Source organism: Bacillus rossius, assembly GCF_032445375.1.
Source record: "Bacillus rossius redtenbacheri isolate Brsri chromosome 4 unlocalized genomic scaffold, Brsri_v3 Brsri_v3_scf4_2, whole genome shotgun sequence".
NCBI classification, from domain to species: domain Eukaryota; kingdom Metazoa; phylum Arthropoda; class Insecta; order Phasmatodea; family Bacillidae; genus Bacillus; species Bacillus rossius.
In genome coordinates this window covers 51778379-51800067 of record NW_026962011.1, presented here as the reverse complement: position 1 = coordinate 51800067, position 21689 = coordinate 51778379, and the positions used below count along the sequence as shown (strand labels likewise).

Here is a 21689-nt window from a genome sequence, read left to right as displayed (position 1 = left end):
GATATGCTGGGTGAAAAAGGGCCATATAAAAATTAAATTTAAATACTTAAGCAACTAATTTTCAGATAGTTTTGTATGCATTTGCTTCCAAATTTATGCTCAATATTTGATGTAAGAAACTATAAAGTTATGATTTTTCTTATAAAAATGATTAGCCTGACAGGCTCACATAAATAGTATATTAAATTCGACAATACCAATTGGTAGTTGGTTGGTAGCGCGCAAATCATGTACCTATTAACCTAACCTAATTTGATTCTCTGGTCAATGTGTGAATTATTGTATATTTTGATATTTTTTTGTAACTGTTTGTAATTTTTAAGTAACCGTTGTGTGGAAGTCATTTGATTATGGTTCTCTGTGACGATAACTGTTTACGACAAGTATTAAGATATATAGGTGTTCAGGACCAAAATATTTATACTGACGATGCAAGCAAGGTAAACAATAATACTTTGGATAACTTTTGACGTGTTGTAATACTCCCTTAAAGAATTAATATTAAGTGATTGGCAAATAGCTAGTATAAGCAACTTTAATCAGGAGAGAGATTTTCAAACGAAACACACCTGACTGGTATGGGGAAGTAATGTCTGTTCTTCCTCCGACTTCGTGAGTGCTCAGAAAGCAGTCAGTATGGTGTCACTTTGGAAGCTGATGTTGGTAGATCGGTTGAAAACATTGTGAGAGTAGGTAAACAAATATCAGAGGAGAAAAAGAGAATTTAGGAGTCCCACCCAGTATGGTCTCTAAAAGCCCTGTGATTCTCTCAGTTTTTAAGAACTATGTTGACCCAGGAGGATAAATTAAGCACAGGCGAGGTCTGTGAATTTGTGGGCCATAGGGTACTGAAAAAAAGATTATGTTCAAGAGGACTTGGATGTGTAAGAGAGTTAGTCACAGGTAAATTTAATATGCTTGAATGTTAACAGGCCACGATAGTGAGGTTTATGAACAGGAATGTAGTGAGGAAAGTAGTCTATAATGCTATAATAGAGAAGGGACTGGCAGCATGAGAGGCTGTGAGCTATGAATATATTTACAGGTTGATCTTTAGTGAGAATACTAAATGAGCTGGGCAGAAGGGCTTAGGACACATCACTTATCACCTTAGTCACGCAGATGTTGGAGTGAAGCTTATGGCTGCAGTCTGTGAGATGCTCATAGGAACGAAAGTGTGCAGTTAGAGTAAGTCGGCGGAGAAAGAGGTGGTGGCAGACACTTCATTTTGAAAAGTCAGAGGGAAAATCAGGGAAAGTCAGGGAATTCGCTTGAACCCTACAAAAGTAATGGTATTCTCCAGTGATAGGTACCTATTTGAAGGGAAAATGTCATTCTGCCATCGCTCAGACTGTGAAAACATTTTCCTGATTATGTTTCAGTGCACAGTCATACATGCCGCTCCTGAATAGTTCCGAAGTTCACCGCTCGCCCGTGAACCTTCTTGATGCACATTGTACCGCTACAGCGTTACAGATGTTTCTTTTAATGTTATATATTATGTCCACCAACATGTCTAATAAGATGGTGGCATAGAATTCTCCAAGTTAGTTCTCTGTAGGTCAGTTCCTTAGAATAGCATGCTCTATGCATAAGAGGAAAACCATTTATTGAAATCCACAGCTGTATAATTATAAGAGTATTACCAAACAGTACACTCTATGAATATAAAATTTTTGTTAATACCTAGTAATAAGTATCCTCTAGTAGGTAATGGAATATGAAAATGGCAATTATTGAATATCGTACCAAGTTGATTATTGAAATGGTTTATTAAGTGGATGTCATTAGAATGTTTTTAAGATTCAAACAAAAATTAATAATATTAATGAACCTAAGGATGATGTCTCGAATTGAACACCACCGTGTATTCGCAGTAAGAAATGTGATTATCAAGTTTAATTTGCAAATTAATATTACATGTTCTATAACTCTGATACTATCATGAGAGAGTATCCTATTGCTAAACGAGAGGTGATTTTCGAGAAAGTACTCTATCATTGAGTTAGTTGCTGGAAATATAAGAAATTTGAATTAATTAATATTCTTTACCAAACATATTGAAATATTTGTACTTCCAGACATTTAGAACCAAAGACTATTGCTAAATATGTTACATCATGTTAACTCATTATAGTTAATGCAATCTGGATGTGTGACTTGGTAACGTTTTGTAAATACATTTTGTTATTTTATAGTTAGTAGTAAAAACGTCCAATACTATAAAAGAAATTAGTAACACTAATGTTTTATGATTCTCACCAAATGGTACATTTAAAATACTGTTTGAATTAAGTGTACATTTATTGCTATAATTACAAACATTAAACTGATAGTTGTTACTTTTAATTCCATGACATATGTTTCTTTCTTTCATCACTAAGCGACAAGTTATAATTTTAATGTCTCTGCCAGTATTATTAACGAAGCAAGCTGTTTGCAAACACAGTAAGAATGCATGCGTAGTTGCACCCGCATTACATGTTTGTGTTTTTATTCAAAAACATGTTTTCCTCGAATACATGTTGCACATTTGCGTATTTTCTTTGAAAACTTTTTAAAGTATAACAACAAACAACACTTCACTTGCTTTTCTTCTTCTACAAATATACCATGTTGATTTAGGGACAGCAATAAAAAATATTTTGAAGATGCACAAATGCGGATCATTCGGGTGTAGAGTTTCGTTCCCTAGGAACTGGTATGCTTCCCACATTGTGTGGGAACAATCCTTGGGTGGGACACACTGATTGAAACGAGGTGGTTAGGGGTAAGACGTAGATGAGTCATTTTTTTAATTATAAAAATGTCATTTACAGGTTCCAGTAATCAGTGGCTTTGGTAATCATAAATCTGTGAAAGGCTTCGGAACGATCATAATTGCATGTGCCAGGGATTCAAAGTGCCCTCTTCTGGGGAAAAGTGTTGAAGATGAAGCATTTGTAAGACAATGGATTGAGTACGCAACTTGTTATGCAAATTATTGTGATTCAACTCAAACAGCTCATCGAGTTCTTAAGGTTAGTAATTTGTTCTTATTATGATTTATATTTTTTTAATATAGTGTTGGTTGTTAAATTTTTAAATTTGTTTGGTTATGCTATTATTTTTTGTGCTTTTTTTTTTTTTTTTCAGGAGCTGAATTCCATTCTAGTTTCTCGAGCGTATTTAGTGGGCAACAAATTATCTCTGGCAGATGTAGTTTTGTACTATGTTCTTTATACTGCAGTGGTAAGGAGTTTATAATATTTAGTACTAATTATATGTTTCTCACAGGTCACATAGTATTGATTAAACATTGAATGTTGTGGCTGAAATGATAATTCTTTGCTGTCGAGACAGTTAACTGGCACTCTACTTCATAAATCAAAAAATAATTTAGGTACATACTCAATAAGTCAAGGTAAATAAAACAGTGCACACATACATTTTAAATCTGCATAATTTTTTCTTTGTGGGTTTTTTCCCCCACTAACATTGCTCAACTCTTATCAAAAAAATTAGGAATAGAAAAAGGTTTTAATGATCTTGAGAAATTTTGTTTTTAAAAAAATCCTTATACATTTGGTGATAATTAATTATTCTGTTGAAACATGATAACCCTTCTTAAGAAATTTTATGTTTACCAAGGATACCGTGCAACTTGGCTTAAGTGCTTGTTTTTAATTATTGGTATTTTATTCTCTCATTTAGAAATGAGTTTAAAGTGTGTTTTAATGTTTGCAGACAGGTTTATCATACCAAGACAAGGAACGCTATCTGCATGTATCAAGGTGGTTTGACAACTTGCAGCAGGACAGCAGTCTGAGAAGAGATAATAACATCATACATTTCAGTCGCATTCCAATATATGCATAAATTTAAGCCTTCTACATTTTCAAATTAAAGGAGAAATAAAATAATATTTGCTATTTATATGTGTCGTGAAGTCATAAGTGAGAGTGTGGTGCTTCCAAAAACCTTAAGTAAAACTGATTTAAATAAAACTAGTTTATTGCATCCTTTAGATCTTTGTTATATGTACAAGTTTGCACAAATAATTCAGCAAGTCATGTTATACATAAAAATTAAAATGAAAAGTACATTACCAACTAATTAAGTTAGCAAATTAATATATATATATATTTTTCATATCTTACATTTTCTGTAACTGACACTAGCCCTGCAAACACAAATCACAATTATATGTGTACTTTTTTAATGGATTATAACACAAATATTCATTGATGTAATATAAAAATGACAACATGAGAACAGAAAAAAAATGTATTTATTTCATGGAGCAGGGTGCAAATATGTAACAAGGCTTGAGAAATAATTAACTATTTTTCTTGTTTTGTTTTCTTTAATTTTTTAAGGGTGCCATTGAGGTTTAGTGATCAGATCACTTGTCTCTACTCGGGTGAGCCGAGTTTGATTTCCAGCAGATTCGTGCTTCACAAGTGGGAAATGTGTGCGGAACAAAGATAATAAAAGTTGAAACAAACATTTCAGATAATTAGACTTTGTGAATAATCTTTTGTAGTTCACGGATTGATAATTCAACAGAGAACAAACTCTGGAAAGGAGTGGCAGATTACTCTAGCTTAAATTAACTAAAACATGCAATGTTAATTTAGTCCAGAACAAATATAGCTCAGACCCAGATTTTTAAGCAATCAGGAAGCTGAGACAGTTCTGCCAGTGAGCATTGCTAGTCAGTAACAAGATACAGATTATTGCCAATGGAATACGCAGGGGAAGATGGGTGGATATATCCCCCCCTCCCTTTTTTGTACCCCCAATCCTATCATGCTCACCAAAAACATTGAAATATTTTGAAAGCAATCCACGGGCAAAGTAAATCTTCTACCCCCCCCCCCCCCCCTTCCCCCCCCCCAAATAAAAATTATATTCTGCATACGGTCCTGCACCCGACATATTTCCGGAGGTAATAATTTTTTATGGAAATTGAGTTGGAGTTTATAATATAATATAAGCTATTTACAGTCCATTTCAATCCCCAAGGGTGATATTAATATTTGAAAATTAAATTTAAAAACAGCATTTGTGCAAATACATATCATTTTTTGTAATTAAAAATTATGAAATGGAGTCGTCCACCCTATAAACTAACTTTTTATATCACTTCATTTTCATAGAGGGCAGTACCCTCTAATTAAATACAAACACCTTGCCTTCGCTGCAATTGTTATTTGATGTTTTACTGAGAAGTATGGGCTATTGAACAGGAAAAACCCCATATTTCTGCTACTGCCTAGAACACATTGTCGCGGCATACAACCCACGCAAATGTTTGAACGACAATGATACAAATACTGGGAGGTAGGCAATTTTTCTTGCACATAGAGGTCTTCCCTTGGTAATCCACTAGTAAACTGCTGATCACTCCCAGCAACCATGAATGACTGGAAAGCGCCACGGCAGTTGTTTGCTGGTTTTTAATTAGACCAAGTTGAACTACTCAAGGAATTCAAAACCGCAAGGACGCAACTCCCGACGAACATAAGAAAATCATGGTCGTTTATAAATCACGAAAGACGCAATACATGCCCTTAACCTTGCAACTTGAAATACCTGTAGTTGAACAGTAGGAAACAAAATTTCTTCTCTGGTCTTTTGATAATTCATGTTTATCATGAAAACATGTGAAATTGTCAATAATTTGACTTTAAAGTGTTATTTGCTTTCACTGGACAAAATGTTAACAAGCGAAAATGTTTTACATAGGTACCTATATCAATACAAAGACCATCGTAGCCTTCCATTCACACAACGTCTACGTCCGTCGAAGTTTTTTTTAACACTTCATAGTATATGGAAGGCAGAAACGCGTTTGCGTTGCGTTTTTTTTTTTTTTTTTACGTCTTGCGTAATTTAGTATATCATTTAACGTGGTTATTTAATTTTTATTTGTCTTGCTCTTTTTTCGTTCCTCGCGTAGTTTACAAACCCGCCCTTTTGAGTGTGTTCTGAACTCTGGGCCGACGATTGTTTGACAATTCTCATGGTAGGAAATCGTCAACACGCATCAAGTGACGTTGGCTTAGGCCGTCTGGTGTGCCAACAAAGATACAGGTACACCGTGACTCTTCACGTACATCACATAAATGAAACTCTAGAATTATGCATTGTATTTTATCTGCTGTCTGTTCCTAGCGACTGTCAGTTGTGCGGTCGTAAAAATTATTTACTTTTGCGTGAAGGAAGTACTGCTTACGTCCCATGAATTGTATCACTGCCGTCGAAGCTTTTGTACGCAGAAACCGGTTCGTCCTTGGCAATTGCAGCAAAGTGTTTATCATAATCAACAATCAAACGCCATAAAAAATAAAGGCAAAAAAATTATATTCATTGTTTTAATGAAAGTGAGGTGGTTTTATCAAAAGTTCGTTAATGAACTATCTATCATAAAACACTCTCCCGGAATGGTACTTTAATTCAAAATAATTTTTATCTTGCCAAAATACTATTTTTAAAACTATATTTCTGGGGTAAATATCACCTATAGCAATTGAACTAAACGAAAATGTAAGTGGCTGTTATGTAGTCTACTTAATTTAGCATTAGGAATCATCTGCCTAGTTATTTGGAGTAATTTTGCTATCTATATAAATAAGGTATATGCTAGAGTAAGTAGCCCATGCACCTCATGTGGTTTCGTATAACATCGCTCTATGCTCATCAACAAGTGAAGATGATTCGTCATGCCCCTACTACCTACATCAAACTAAGCCTGGGTGCAGTCCAGCCTGGGTGGGTTATACATTATATATAAATTACCATAATGATTTCTTGATGGGCATGATAGAGTTCTCAAAGTCGTGACTCGGTGTGGTTGTAATAAGATTCGTAATGCGCAAGTGTTAAATCATTTTTTGATGGGGCAGTCGAGATAGAAGCTTATATTTTTTCTTCTATTCCTCTACTTCGTAACTAAAAATGACGTGTGTTGAGACTGAAAGATCCAAGACATTGAAACATTCCATACGGAACATTTACTACACAATAAGTGAAGCCAACCTAACCGGACTGTTGCTAGGCAAAGATCGCACATGTCATAAGATCCATGTAATACTTTCTTTATGAGGAAAAAAAATGTGTGTTTTCAACATGGCCCCCACATTCTATTACGGGCCCTGGACCCAGGATCAGACACGGGTACCCTATTTTACAGTCGCGTGCTACATTATAACGTGGTTATTTCTTGTCCATACTCTTTTTAGAATGTAATTTAACCTGAAAATACAGGTATCATGGTAACTATTTTCTAAGTTGAAACTAAACTTTATAAAATGATTTTACCTAAAAAATGACCACAGGGAGCATGCGTTGGAGTGGCGTCGCCGCTGACGCACTCTCCTCCTCCACCGGTTCCCCCACCATGTACCTGACTGTTCCCCTCTTGCGATCAGAATTATCTTAACGCTAAACTTGATGTAAGCTTTTGGACATACGCCATTGCTAAGCACATGTATGTCTGTAGAAGAAAACTACAAAAAACCAAAACACAAAAACACTAATTAAGCAAAAATTTGCTGTTGTCAACAGGATATAAACACCACATAATATTCCATGACAGTAATATGGTCAACAAACAAAGAAAAACAAAGAAAAATGGACTAACAGAACGAAAAAACCCTCACAAATTTTGACAGCACAAAAATATTGAACCCAAAAAAAAAAATCAAAACAGTTGAAACGAGACAAAAACACGATAAAACGAAAAGACGAAACAAACACAATAGTTTTCCAAAAACAGAAGAGAACGAAAAAAAAAAAAAAAAAAAAAAAAAAAAAAAAAAAAAAAAAAAAAAAAAAACACCCACAAATGATGACAACACAAAACTATTGAACCCAAAAAAATTAATTAAAATAAATAAAATATAATAAATAAAATAAATTAAAATTTCAAAGATAATATCTTAACGCTCAAAAATCGTAACCCCCTCAGCAAAGAAGTTTCCCTTCAAAATTAAAAAAAAAAAACAATGCGTAGGGCTGGTCCCAGGCTCCCTCCAGACCCACGGGTCCACACGGGTCCACACGGGTCCACACGGGTCCACACAGCCCCGCCCTTGTGTGTGGCGGCCATGGTTCTCCATATGGCGCAACAGCCAGGCTACTTGGCGGCCCGGCCCGGCTCGCCTGACCTTGAACATGACCTGCTGGAGCGCCTCGGGCCTAGGCGTGGCTGCCGCCGCGACTCGCCCGACCAGCCTTGGCCTTAACCTTGGAGAAGTGCAGACCTACCTCTTCCCCCCTCCCCCCCAACTCCGGAGGCTGTGCCCCTCCCGCCGATCTAGCTCTCTGTTCCTCTCTGAATCACGTATCACGGGCCGCGCTCGTGTTGGAAGACTTGCTCTCCTTACTAAATAACGAGTTCTGGCATGTTCTTTTGAACGATTCTTGCAGCAGGGAAGAAGAGTGATTTAAAAATTGCACTGTGTGTCACGGAGAGGACCCGAAGAACGGACAAAGAAAGGTGAATACACAAACACACGCACGAAACAAGCCCAGCTTTGGACGAACACAACGTGGTTGTAACAAAAAAACAGTAAATACAAATTTTGAATCAAACAGTTTTACAAAACAACATTCCTGACTTGGGAGTGCACAAAAAAAACATTGGTGTTGATCACATTTAAAAACTAGGATAAAATATGGAGGAATGCATATTTAGCGGTCTGTTGTTGGTCTCGAGATCATAAACAATTGGTTAGCTGTTGGTGAGGTGGTTGGAGTGTGTATGTATATGTATGTGTGTATGTATATATACACATACATATACATATACATACATACACGTAGTGTACTTGTATCACCAACCATGCCGCACCAAAGAGGCCCAAGCTCCCGACCCCAGCATGTTAGACACTTTCTGCCCCTGACAACTCTTCTTGTCCTGTACTGAACCTGTCTGCTTAATGCTTGCACTGTTTAACCCCGCATGAAGGAGCCTAGGATTTTCCCTGTGTCTATGCAGGTTTTAACTGGGCGCAACGTAACTAGTTGCTGCCCTAGAGTTTAAGATAGATTAGCCATGGCCAGGGTTTCCAGATTGTGTTTTAGAAATTCTTCCATAGCAGACCAAAAAAATCCCCAATTTCGGAATTTTTCCCCAATCTTAAACCTAATTATAGCTTGAAACTATTACTTATTATCAGTGTTGGCAGCTTGAAGAGGTGAAATTATGTGTTCAGGGCCTTAAAACTATCATACATAACAAAAAGTTAAAGTACCTAAACTAAAATTTTATATTTAAAATAAAAACAAAATGGCCAAATATAAAAACAAAAAAAATGCAGACACAACAACAATCTGACAGAGACATAACACAGACGACAAAAGGAAATGTATATCGATTCATCGATTGATTTGAAGAGAAAGAGTGGCATCTAGTATGTTTAGAGAACTAAGTATGTGTTGTTTGAACTAAAAAAAAAAAACAGCGATGGCATTAGTAGTAAGGCAAGACAGATAAAATACTTGGCACCAAAATTTTCTTCCCCCAAATTAATTTTATCCAAAATTGCGAGGGAAAAAAAAATCACAACCTGGAAACCCTGGCCATGGCATCAGTTGCTGCCATGGCTGACCTACTGGTTAAAACTTTCAAAAGCGAAACCTTCAAACGACCCGTAACTTACGTGAGTCTAAAGACTGTATTCTATGCCCCGTTATCTCTACAGTGCGCACTGTGCGATTTGTAGGTTTTTCCGTTTCACACATTATTATATTATAACTGAAATTTCATTTCTAACGCGCATGGTGGTTGTGCACCAATTCGGTATTTTTCGTGAGTATTTTGTCCTGCAAAAATTTATCAGCATGAACGTTTTGCCTTTATGCGGTTAGTGATTAAAATTGTAAAATGGCTGCAAATATTTTTATGAAATTTAGTAGTTTGAAGATATGGGTAGTGAAGGGATGATGGCCGAGATGGAGGGGTTAAAAGGAAGATAGTTTCAACTTTTCTGACCGCAAGCCTTGGGAAACTATCCGTTAAATAAAAAAATAAAATAAAAAATACTCCCGAGATTTTACGTTGTCTCAGAAGTCGCGCCGATTAGAGGTAGGAACAAGCTGTTGCTGGGCCTGATGGCAGTTTGTGTGCTCGAGTGTGTGTGTGTGTTTCAGGTGGTTGACCTTGAAGCACCGTCCGCCCACAGCTCACTCCGGCCGGCTGCGACTTTTCGGTTGACGTTCTACAACTTTCTCTGCAGTCCGCCCAAACACGTTTGTTAGTCACTACGATCCTAAACGCATTGGGCTGCTTTTAATTTTAATTTTTTTTTAATGTTGGCACGATATTCTCAGCGACCGGGTCCGTTATGGTGTTAGCCTTCGAAACGAGAGGTCCTGCGTTTTGAATCACTCGATATTTCCGGCTACAACCTCACGTCTTGGATCGGGAATTTATATGTCTATATATATATATATATATATATATATATATATATAGTCCAGCCAAAATCAGCTATGAAGAAATGAGGATAAATAATATAGTTCATACATATTATTTGAATTAGGATTGATGGACAGATCAAATAAGTATTTCTTTATATATCAGGAATTATTAATATTATATGAGATTTGTTGCAATTCGGTATAAAAATAACAAAAAATTATTATTATTTTACAAACCAACGAATGTGTCCAAGCAAAAATAATTGTATTATCAAAGTCCAAGTCAGAAAAACAAGCAAACAATGTAACCGGGACATTGCACATGCTCTCTTGGTATATTTAATTAACTAATTGTTATTATAAATGTTATACATAAATCACTCCGTTTGCATATAACTTTATTTTCTAATATAGTAAATATAATCTTATAAACATAATCTAGGGGTTTGATTGGAATATATAGGTACATACGGATAGTTAACATCAATTATATTGGAGCACTTGAAAAAGTATAAAGGCACAAATTTTTTTACAAATATTTACGAATAGTAAATAATATTAATGAAAATATTCAATTTAAATCACTACTGAATATTATTTATTAGCACATATATAATTTGCACTTGTATGAAACTAAAACACGTGTTGTGAATGTAGAAACTAGAAACATGTGGATAAATATTTATAAATATGAAAACAGTGATCAGAGGCGACGAGCGTGCCAACATGCGCGACTAATAGAGGTTCGGTTTCTATTTTGTTGGTAGCTTTTTTTCGAGACTTAATGAGCGATTTAGCGGGCAGCTTCAACCTGTTAATTTTGTGTTACAGTCTTAATCTTAATCTTAACATTTCACTCTCATCATTTTTTCATGATGTGCCTAAAGAAGTATAACTTCTAAAAAACCAAAATCGGTCAATATCAAATATTAAATATATAGACAGCACAGAGAATTTACGAAAAGGAATTAGTCACAACAATCTCATAACTACTTTCTCGTTCGTGTGTGCTGTGATATTATTTTAATTCCTTCCATGGAAATCAACGTGTATTTAAAATTGGACTTCAGCTGATATTAACTTCTTTTTTTTTTTTTGTGTATGTGTTTCTGTATTCACTTTTTGTTTGTCCATTCTTCATGTTTTCTCTATTACTCACTGTGAAAACTAGCAACGGCGTATGTCCAACGTAATGTTTTAAATCACTTTGTATGCATTTAAATGCATCAGTAACAAGTGTTTTTGTTTTAATAATACAATGCTCATGCATACACAGCGGTCTTATAGGAAACAGGATAGATGTACTGTGACGTGGTGCGAAACCAGGTACAAAACAATGCGCCCCTTCTTTTAACAGTGTGTATGTTGTGCCGCTTACCTGTCGTGTGTTGCAAAGTTGCATAGCGCTCAGGCGCTCACGTATTTGCGTACTAAATACAAACGTCGGAATTGGTCGTGCAGTTCGCGCTCGAGTAGTTTTCTGCCAAAAACGCATTTCACAATTATTGTTACCCACCAATTATGTATTTATATCAGAAGAATAAATTCCCATAAGTGATGTTTTAAAGTTGGAAATCTATTTTGTTACACATATTCTTCACAGGCAAGGTAACGGGTCAAAACAGAAACTCTTTACACTTAAAAGAAAGTAATTTTTTCCCCAAATTTCTAATAGGAAATAATCACATTCACCAAATAATAAATCTTTTCATAGTATTTAATCTTGATACTTTAATTATATTTACTTTTCCACCTTGAAAATTCAGTTCTGATTACAATATAGAATTTCACTTAAACCTTATAAAAAAACTCATATATTTAAGTGAAACTTTTTTTTACAGCCGATAGAGTAATATCATAATAATATGATTACGGAAGTTAGTAGGTAATAGAGCTAATATGCGTAAGGTATGTAACGAATATTGTTGATGACGCGGTTTAAAACAAGGGGGTTGACTGTAAAGTCGGTTTACGGACGATAATTATACGTGATGAAGTCATAAGAAAAATTTGATGAAAAATTGCATACTTTTTTAATTTTAAAATATTATTTACGGATTTTGCAAATTTAATTTAAATAATTTGTTTAAATATAATCACGAACAATTAGTTAAAAAGCCCGCCTTAACCTGTTTGATATTATAGAAGATTTTCTCGTACGGTGGTTGGCCGGTTCTTGCACGCTCGGCTCAGGTGGAACGTGACAATTTTTCGTGCGGGCAGCCGGCGTTCATCGATTTATAAGACGTTATCATGTCAAAAAAAAATGTTTTCGAGAAGAATAACGAACAGAGTAGAGAGTAAGACAAAGGTAAAACTCTTTGCAGTATTTCTTACCCATGTTTGTTCCTTACCATTTTTTTAACAGGTAATTTAAATTTGCGCTTCGCTTATTCGGCACTCGCAGGTACCTAACCGTTTGCGGGCTGGCGTGTAGACCCCGTGAGGAATGGAACGATTGTGAACTTCCATTCGATTCCTTAATGTTTAATTTTACCGTTCAAGTGAATTACTGCATATCTTAAAGTAACACTTACTCGCAGCCGATCACACATAGATTGCATTAGCAGCGCAGCAGGCGACGCTGTTTCTGAACTGCCGTAGAACTAAAGTGGAACACATTCGCTTGCACATTTCAGCTGGTACACATTTTATCATCGTTAGAAGGTAAGGTTTGCTGCTTTCAATGCCAACTTTATTGCGTGTTATTTGTTTTTACGTAGACATGAGTTACTACCTTATCGTTTCAACGTGGTTTTAAAGTTTTTTTTTAAGGTGGTTATGCTTGAAAAAACTTGCTTCAAAATTATTTTGTTTTGGCTTGTAATTTTTTAAAGCCTTTGTATTTCGAACGATGCATTCCGAAAGACACACAGACGTGATTCTTGTGCGTAGATTTATACTTGCTGTTTAAATAATATTTCTTATAACATTTTTTTTTTGTTATGGGAAGGTATTTATTTAATCTGTATCGTTAAAAATTTATTTTGAACATATAAAGATGAAAAGTTTTGATGTTTTACTGCTGAGGCAGCTTTGTCAGCACATACCAAACCTGAAAGGAAAGCATGTTTGTGAAACTGATCTGCGACACAGTCCTCCTGCTACCACCACTCTTGGACACAGCCGCTGGCAACAGGCCGATACACACACTCAGGCCGACTCCCGGCTGCACATTGCGTACACAAGATGTCGCTGTGTACTTTATTTATTGCGTAGTTTTATCGTACAAGTAGATTTTATTAGCTTGAAGTGTCACTTCTAACGAACTTAGCAACTTTGCACACCTTTTTTTTCGCCGAATGTATATTACTAGAGATCTGCAAAATTCGCGGCTTCAATGACCTCCAGGATAGACTCTACTACACTCTACACACTCGGGAAAATGCCAACTGTTCACTGGCTGCTGACTTGTGATTCTTCACGACTGGGTGGCCTGTGATTCGACACTTCTATGAGTGAGGGTCTCTAATTGGCCCCCAGTCCTCCAGATTAACAGTGGACCAAGGGCAGAAGCCGCACTAAGGTAGAATTGTTTGCAATTTAGCATAACACGAAATGAACCCGCGAATTTTTCAGGTCTCTAGCTTATAATACCATTCTGGAAGGTTCGGTAATAATGAAGAAAGATCGTGTTTGTTGTTTGGGAGAGATGACAGTTGTTTTTATTCAGCTAGAGAGCATGTCAAGAGCACAGCAGGCGAGGGGTGGAAGCGGGCTCGCGGTGACGTCACGGGAGTGAGGAGTGGCAGGGAGAGGGGGGTAGGGCTAGCGTAGGTAGGCGACGGCGGGGAGGGGCGCCAGGGCGTGCCGGTAGGAGTAGACGGCGGGCACTGCGGGCACGTGGTAGCCGCTGTAGGCGAGCGGCGTGCCGTAGTAGGAGGCGTAGGGCGCGGCCAGGTAGACGGCCTCGGAGCCCTTCAGGCCCTCCTTGGGCTCCGGCTCGGCGGGGTAGCAGGAGCACACGGCCACCAGGGCGAGCAGCAGCACGGCGACCTGCGACAAGGACCGTGTGCCACGTTCAGCCCGACCGCTTCTCCGACGGCAGAGAACAACCTGCCTCCCGCACACATTTTTGACTTGATGTAAGTTTTTGGACATACGCCATTGCTAAAAACTTTTTCTGTTGAAGAAAAACTAAAAAATAAAAATAAAGAAATATATAAATAAAACCCGAAAAAAGGCAAAAAACACAAAATTAAGCAAAAAATTGCTGTTGTCAACAAGGATATAAACACCACAAAATATTCCGTGACAGGAATATGTTTCAACAAAACAAATAAAAAAAAATAATGATGTAATAATTTAACAAACATTTTTTTTTGTTATTGTTCTGTGTTTTCACCCATGAGTTTGATTTTAATTATAACATAACTGTGGTTAATTTCTATTTTTTTTTTTTACTTGAGGTTTTAACGCGGGCGGACAACCTCCAACACCCGTGCGCGTTCATCACATCGGAACAAGCCGACAACCTAACACGACTCATCGTCTAAAGTACGTCTCGTGGCTGGTGCGCGTGTTTGGATTTGAACCTGAGCAACATTTGTATCGTGAATGATAGAGGAAGCATCAAACATACAACACTGAACAGCTAGATCGTGTTTAATTGAACGAAATTCTATAACTTAGATAAATATTGCCACTGTTGCAAAATTATTTCGTGTTAACACCTTTATTTTCCACATATTTTTGTGGCTTGCCACTACCACCATTATTTCCATGATATAATTTTTGGTACAGTGACAGAATTTTTTTTTGGTGGTTGTAGAACTTTATTCAATCTTAAATAATTTCTCTATTATTTACAGCTTCAACTGCAAATACGTATACCACCCTCGAATATGTTTTCAATAGACAGTTTTTGTCGTGATGAACCTGGAACTGTAGTTTTTTGGTCAAATTCAGACTCACCCTGTATATATGTCCTCTATTTATTCCAACCACAAATATCTGATCCCATTTAAGGATAAACTAGGGGTTGCTAGATTCGTGTTATCTTAGTTGAACCATGTTTTCTGGGGTCTTATTATCATAATATATAGTTTTGTGGGGCTTGTTCCTGTTTATATCTTGTTGTCTCGTGCAGTATCTTGTATAACTTACTTTATTTTATATTAATACAATACAATACTATGTAACAATTTTTTTTTCAGGAAATGTATATTGTTTAATGTTAGACGAACTGTCACTTATATATTTAAAAAAAATAATAAAGAAACCCTGTATATTCCGGTTATTGCAGTCTTGAACCAGGCCATCGGCATTTTCCTAACTCTTTCTCGGTTTCGACGGGCGACCGCTGACGCTCCACGCTCCTGCCGAGCTGGGGTCGTGGGTTCGAGTCCAGCGACCCCGGGGGTCTTCGACGGCCGCCATCTTGCCCGCGCGCGAGAGCACAGCTGTGCGTCCTGTGGGGACGACGGGAAATGCCACAACTTGTTATTTAACGACGTGTATTACTGTGGTCAGTTTCATCCGAATGCTTCTACTAGGTTTCGGCGTGATTGCCAAATATTAGACTATCGAATGTATGCATCCCATCCGCAGACAAAACTCCCGTTACAGTTTCAGCATACGTGTATAGATTTTGACGTGATAAATGTTGGGCGTCCTCTACACTGTCAGAAATTTCTACCTTAAATTTACGAAGAGCAGTTTTGTTACTTGAATCTCACTTACTTTGAACACGATTCAGCAATAATGGTAGCTAAACTTTCAAAAAAAAAACCTTTTACGTCTAAGGGGGGAAAAAAAATTTCTCTCCCACTGGTGTGTGTACCTTGTTTACAACGTAATGCAAAAATCGGGAGTCATAACCCGGCGGAGTTTCCACGAGGAACTGTTCGTTTATTTCGTGTTAGTTGTTTGTTAGAAATATATTCCGTAAATTTGACTGTAATGTCTAAGAGTGCGTGTATGTTCCTCGACAACGAGACTCGGTTGCGGGCATGGGACCGGCTGGGCGGATACTCACGCAGGCCTTCATGTTGGCGGTCACTTCTTCGAGAGCGGCGGACTCGTCAGCAGCAACAGCGCGCCAGAAGCGGAGTGTGTCGACGGCCGCAACTCCGCCGGTATTTATACCCGGGCACCCGCAGTCCTCCGGAGCCGCCGACCCCCGTCGATAAGGAGCGTTTTCGCCTGCGCCCGTCCTGTTCCGACCCCGGGCGGGGCACGCCTCGCTAATTCATCTCTCTCCCCCCTCTACTCACCTCTATCCCCCCTGGCTCCTTTTTTATTACTCTCTTTCCGATTCTCCTTGAGCCCACTTGCGACGCATTCCTTCCCTCCATCTCCCTCCTCCTCCTCCACCTCTCCTTGCCCACATCCGCCACCCTGGAGGAATCACGGCGCGGAGGCCTGTCCAGGACTCCCGCAAGATTCACGACTCCAACCGCCTCGAACCACGCTCATTTCTAATTCCGTCGTGACTGATTTGCGTTTGTTCTCTTTTACTTTATGGGTCGGTTAACTTCGTACCTCGTGTTCTCTCTCTATCCCCCCCCCCCCTTCTGACTCCTTCCTTTTGAACTGACCTCGAGGGGCGTATGAACGGCATCGTTTGGAACTCGTGAGCGATGACGTCACAACGGCGGATCCAGATTCGAATTTCAAGTTTCTGGGGGGGGGGGGGGGTTAGAAGCGCGCGCGTGTCGCCAGACCGGGGCTATGTCCATTCTTTTTGATTCTGAGTCCGGATTCTCACTTCTGGCGTCTGTTTAAACTGAAAAATCGTAATCGATAAGGCGTCAAAGATGCGCCTTGCCTTGTCGAAGACGACACACCTCAATTTAGCGAGTTCACTCAGTCCAAACAACAGCATCCTTCTCATTAATCTAGTTATGATACACGAGGGTTGGGATTCAAATAGTGGCAACTATTCATTTACAACTGATACAAAAACATGCATGTTACCAATTTGTACTGTCCTTCAATGTAGTCACCAGCATTGTGCACAGCCGACTGACAGCGATGGGGAAGTAGCGGGATACCTTCAGCAGCGCGGTGATAGTTCGAGTGGAGCGGTCTACTGCCTGAAGAATTTTTAAAACATATATGAAGCAAATGCCACTAAGTGGTTCCTTCGTCTTAGGGATCAAGTCAAAGTCACAAGGGCTCATGTCCAAAGAGTATGGTGTACTTCCATTAGCCACAGTTTGTGCTGCATGCGGCTAGGCATTGTCCTGCAGAATTATGGGGTGGGTTCTGCAGAAAGCGTCGCCGCTCCTTTCTAAAACTTGTCGCAGGCTGTGTTCCATAAGTGAACTGCGCATTGACGTTCTGCTGTAGGGGAACTGCGTGCGTTAAGATAACACCATCACCGTCGTACACGAGATTCACCATAACGTTCACACTTCTGAGGTTCTGAAGAACTATCGATCCACGGGGCGACCCGTCATGACGCCATTCGTTCGATTGGCGTTTCAGTTGTTGCTCGTGTCTCATCCGGCGTGATATTATGGCGTTGAAAAAAATTTGGTTGTCTGTAAAGTCGGTTTACAGCGATAGTTTAACGTGACAACGTCATAACAAAACATTGATGAAATGATTGCACACTTTTATGAATAAAAGAATCATTTTTATTGAATTATCACTATTTTGTATGGATTCAAAGAAGGAGTGAAATGAAATCTTCAATTTAATTGATACATTTACTTTTATTTACACTCATTAATTCAAATATGTTTATTACTTTAATGAAGAGATTATTTTAACTATAACTTTTATACATGTTTGCTATTTAACTTCTTCCAATCTGTGTTATTCTGTTAAGAATAGGACGATGATAGGAAAAGTAGGAAACGAATGGGAGTGTTTCAATTTTGATGTGCCTCGAAAACGTCAAATCGATGGTTGTTCCAATCGAGTGGAAGAGAGATAGATGCGGCGCAAGCGTACAATGAGCGTAACGAGACAAAGCGTAACGGGACAATGTGCGTTACGGGACACTTTTTCGTGCGTGCAGCCGGCGTTCATCAATTTATTTGACGTCACGTCAGAAAACTCTCCTTCGCGCTCATAGCGCTCCAAGTGGTTGCGAGCAGCGTCGTATCACAGAAGAGCACACATACACTTCTTCTTCACTGACACTAGAACGACCTGGCCTGCGTATGTCTGCCACATTGTTGCGCTGGAGACTTTTACCCACCTCGCCGCTGTTCCGAAAGTCAGTGCAGATTCCTTGCAAGTCTGTTGAAGACCTTGTTGACACTGTCAATTTGTACAACCTCTGGCAATTCGGTGTTAGTTTAACTCCGTTGTTCCTGTTTATAAAACGGGAAGCCTACAACTCACGTAGTTTCTGTTCCCTATCACGTTCGTGCAACTTCGGATTTTTCTCAAAAATTGAAATTAAAAATATCTAAGAGTTAGGTTAGGTCAGTCACAATATGCTTGTCTTCATTGGAAACTTCTGATTTAGCGGCTGAAGTGGCGTTAATACCAAAACGAAAAATTTCGGAAATCTTCGGAAATTCTTGCAGGGAACCGAAACTACGTGAGTTGTAGGCTTCCCTTAGAAAACATCGTGACAACACTACATTCTACCGCCAGCTAACACGAGGCTCTGTACTTCTCGTCTTTGCGCATGCGCAAGATGTGGGAAGGAAGAGTCCATTTGCTCCGAGGTAAGGTAGGTATGTAACTAATGTGTGGTATAAAACGACATTATTTGGTTCCGTTGCGTGGTATCTTTAGAGCAGTGTTGCCACTACTAAAGTTCCAACCATCGTAATTGTTTTCAGTAGGGCTATTAAAAACTAACCTGCTGACCAATGTAAACTAACCAGTAAAAGTGATTTTTTAAAAGCGTTGTTTTCTTTTCTTACAATTGTTTTCGACAGGAGTCCGTGGTTGTTTTGAAATTCTGAAAGAGGTCCATTGTTTAAGAACCATGTAGACACTGCCTCAGGTGGGAAACTTTATGACGATTTTCACGTCTCCAAAGAGAAATCGCCCCTGTTTAATGAATTTTAACAAGAAGGGCAGTATTTTAATAAAATTTATTGTCAAAAATCAAGTCCGAATCCGAGTTTAAATTTTTTTCAAGTCTTTTTTGCTCTAATCAGAGTCGTTTCATTAGGTGGTTTAAAATTTCGCTCTGCAAATGGAATGATTCAATAGTCGACGTAGCTGCTCCGGCAGCGAATTCTAGCGGCGGGTGCTGAAACTACGGGAGATTCGCGTCAAGGAATGTAATTAAAACACAATTTACTTATTATTATCACATTCGGTATTATTTATAACAATTGCACGTTAAATTTCATGTCCGAGATTCGTAATTGAAGTGTATTTTCAAAATACTCGCTCACATGTTATGGTATATTTCAAATAAATACTACCTATTTATTGTAGCCGTTACCATGGTGATACTTTCGGAATTTTTTTTATATAGATTTTGGTTTCATGATCCATAAACCCTAAAACAATCGTCAAATCAAAAGTGTGTGTGTGCATGTTTGTGTGTATGTATGTATGTATGTATGTATGTATGTGTGTGTATATATATATATATATATATATATATATATATATATATATATATATATATATATATATATATATATATATCACTTATTCGTGGACAGACACCTGTCGCAGTTTTTCACAAATCTCTTCCAAACTGATAGATAAAATCTAGTAGTGGAAAATAATGGGCAATATCCGACCAAACGGGTATAAATGTGGAAGGTATTTTTTTTTAAAAGAGAAAAATCGCTGTAACTACCACAATAAGAAAATATCACATCTGTTTGATAGTACTATAACTTGTAGGAGTGATACCAAAATATTTTGCCTGAATAAGGTTTTGATACATCCAACTATAACTGCAAGGTGTTGAAAAAACAAGGGTTGGAGGACAAAAAAAACCATAACGCCCTTCAGGAACACCATCGAATTCGTGCGAATTTTGTATTAATATTAAAAATTTTATCTCAAGTTTTTATCTGAAACAATTTTTGATAAGATGAACCATTGTTGCAGGGGGTTGAAAAAATAAAGGTGTAGAATTTTAAAATTTGCCTATTTCACTTACCACGTAAACTGTTAAATCTGTCCTGTATTATTGTAAAATCTTTGGTCTTAAATCATTTTTATACGACCAAACATGTCTGTAAGGGGTGAATAAACAGGTGTTGAATAACAAAAAATTCATAACTCCCTTAGTAGGCGCACTATCAAATCCGTACAATTGTTTGTAAATATTATAATATTTATCTAAAACTCTTGTCTGAAACAATTTATAATAAGATGAGCCATTGCTTCGGAGATTGAAAAAACCTGGGGACGGAATAAGAAAAAATAAATAAAACTTCCCTAACCGGTACATTATCGTATCCATTCTCTTTTTTTTAACTCTAAATATTGACTAAAACTGTTCTTAAAATAATTTTTGTTTATCCAACCTTTAATCCAATGGGTGGAAATAATATTTTCAAGTAAAAAATAATTACTTTTTTTTTAAAATAGATACACTATCATATCCGTTATAATTTATTGTATGAATCCTAAACTTCATCTAAAACTTTGGCTGAATCAGTTTTTGATGAAAAGAATTATTGCCGTAGAAACGTGGGTTGAAATTTAAACAAAAAATCAAAGCTTTCTTAGTATCAATTTTGTTTGATATTGTAGATAGCACAGACACAGTTAATTAACACACGCACGTGAACTGTAATAGTGCTTCCAAAATTTAGTTTTTTCGCCAAATCCGAACAATACTGCGTGTCGCCTCTTTACCTTATCGAAGTATTCTCTTGCGAGGCACTTCCTTCCGTACCAGCTGGAGGTACGGCCCCATCCATGCCAACCCAGGCACGGACTGCCTGGCGCTGTGTCGAAGCATTATACACCTCTGCCCGCGGCGTAATTCCACCGCACGTGCGTCGGCGGCGACTCGCAGTCCATCGCTCCCCGAGGCTCACAGCTCACTCCCCACCACACTACACAACAGACAACACAAAACACATTTCACAACACTAAAACACCAAAACATAAACCACAAAAAACACAAAACACTTAAAACACACAACACATCAAAAACCACACACCACATCACACATCAGTCCACACACCACAAAACACTCACCACACCACACACCAAATTCACTACAAACACCCCAACAAACTACACAACAGACAACACAAAAAGCAAATCAACATAACACTAAAAGCACCAACACAAAACATATACAACACAAATCACATTAAACATTTTACACATAAAAACATATAAAACATAAAACGCAAACACATAAATCACAAACACACAAAAC

At 37.8% G+C, this 21689-nt stretch overlaps 2 protein-coding genes across 2 annotated transcripts; one reads left to right on the top strand and one right to left on the bottom strand.

Annotated features, from left to right (window-relative positions):
• The first annotated feature begins 3 nt into the window (after window positions 1-3).
• Window positions 4-4006, top strand: LOC134542164 (eukaryotic translation elongation factor 1 epsilon-1). The gene is made up of 4 exons (XM_063386188.1): window positions 4-440; window positions 2820-3020; window positions 3136-3231; window positions 3727-4006. The coding sequence occupies exons 1-4, from the start codon at window positions 351-353 to the stop codon at window positions 3856-3858; spliced, it is 519 nt and encodes a 172-aa protein (XP_063242258.1). The 5' UTR covers window positions 4-350; the 3' UTR covers window positions 3859-4006.
• Window positions 4007-14045: 10039 nt separating this feature from the next.
• On the bottom strand, window positions 14046-16972 carry LOC134541860 (uncharacterized). Its single transcript, XM_063385559.1, has 3 exons — window positions 16950-16972; window positions 16388-16565; window positions 14046-14406 (listed from the first exon to the last, which is right to left on the bottom strand). The coding sequence occupies exons 1-3, from the start codon at window positions 16970-16972 to the stop codon at window positions 14179-14181; spliced, it is 429 nt and encodes a 142-aa protein (XP_063241629.1). The 3' UTR covers window positions 14046-14178.
• Window positions 16973-21689: the final 4717 nt, after the last annotated feature.

Coding starts and splice junctions, on each gene's coding strand:
- LOC134542164 (XM_063386188.1), top strand. CDS start 351: ATGGTTCTCTGTGACGATAACTGTTTACGACAAGTATTAAGATATATA. Junction 3,021..3,135: donor CAGCTCATCGAGTTCTTAAG/GTTAGTAATTTG, acceptor TTTTTTTTTCAG/GAGCTGAATTCCATTCTAGT. Junction 3,232..3,726: donor ATGTTCTTTATACTGCAGTG/GTAAGGAGTTTA, acceptor TAATGTTTGCAG/ACAGGTTTATCATACCAAGA.
- LOC134541860 (XM_063385559.1), bottom strand. CDS start 16,972: ATGCCGTTCATACGCCCCTCGAG. Junction 16,566..16,949: donor CCGTTCATACGCCCCTCGAG/GTCAGTTCAAAA, acceptor GGGTCGGAACAG/GACGGGCGCAGGCGAAAACG. Junction 14,407..16,387: donor CCGCCAACATGAAGGCCTGC/GTGAGTATCCGC, acceptor TCCTTGTCGCAG/GTCGCCGTGCTGCTGCTCGC.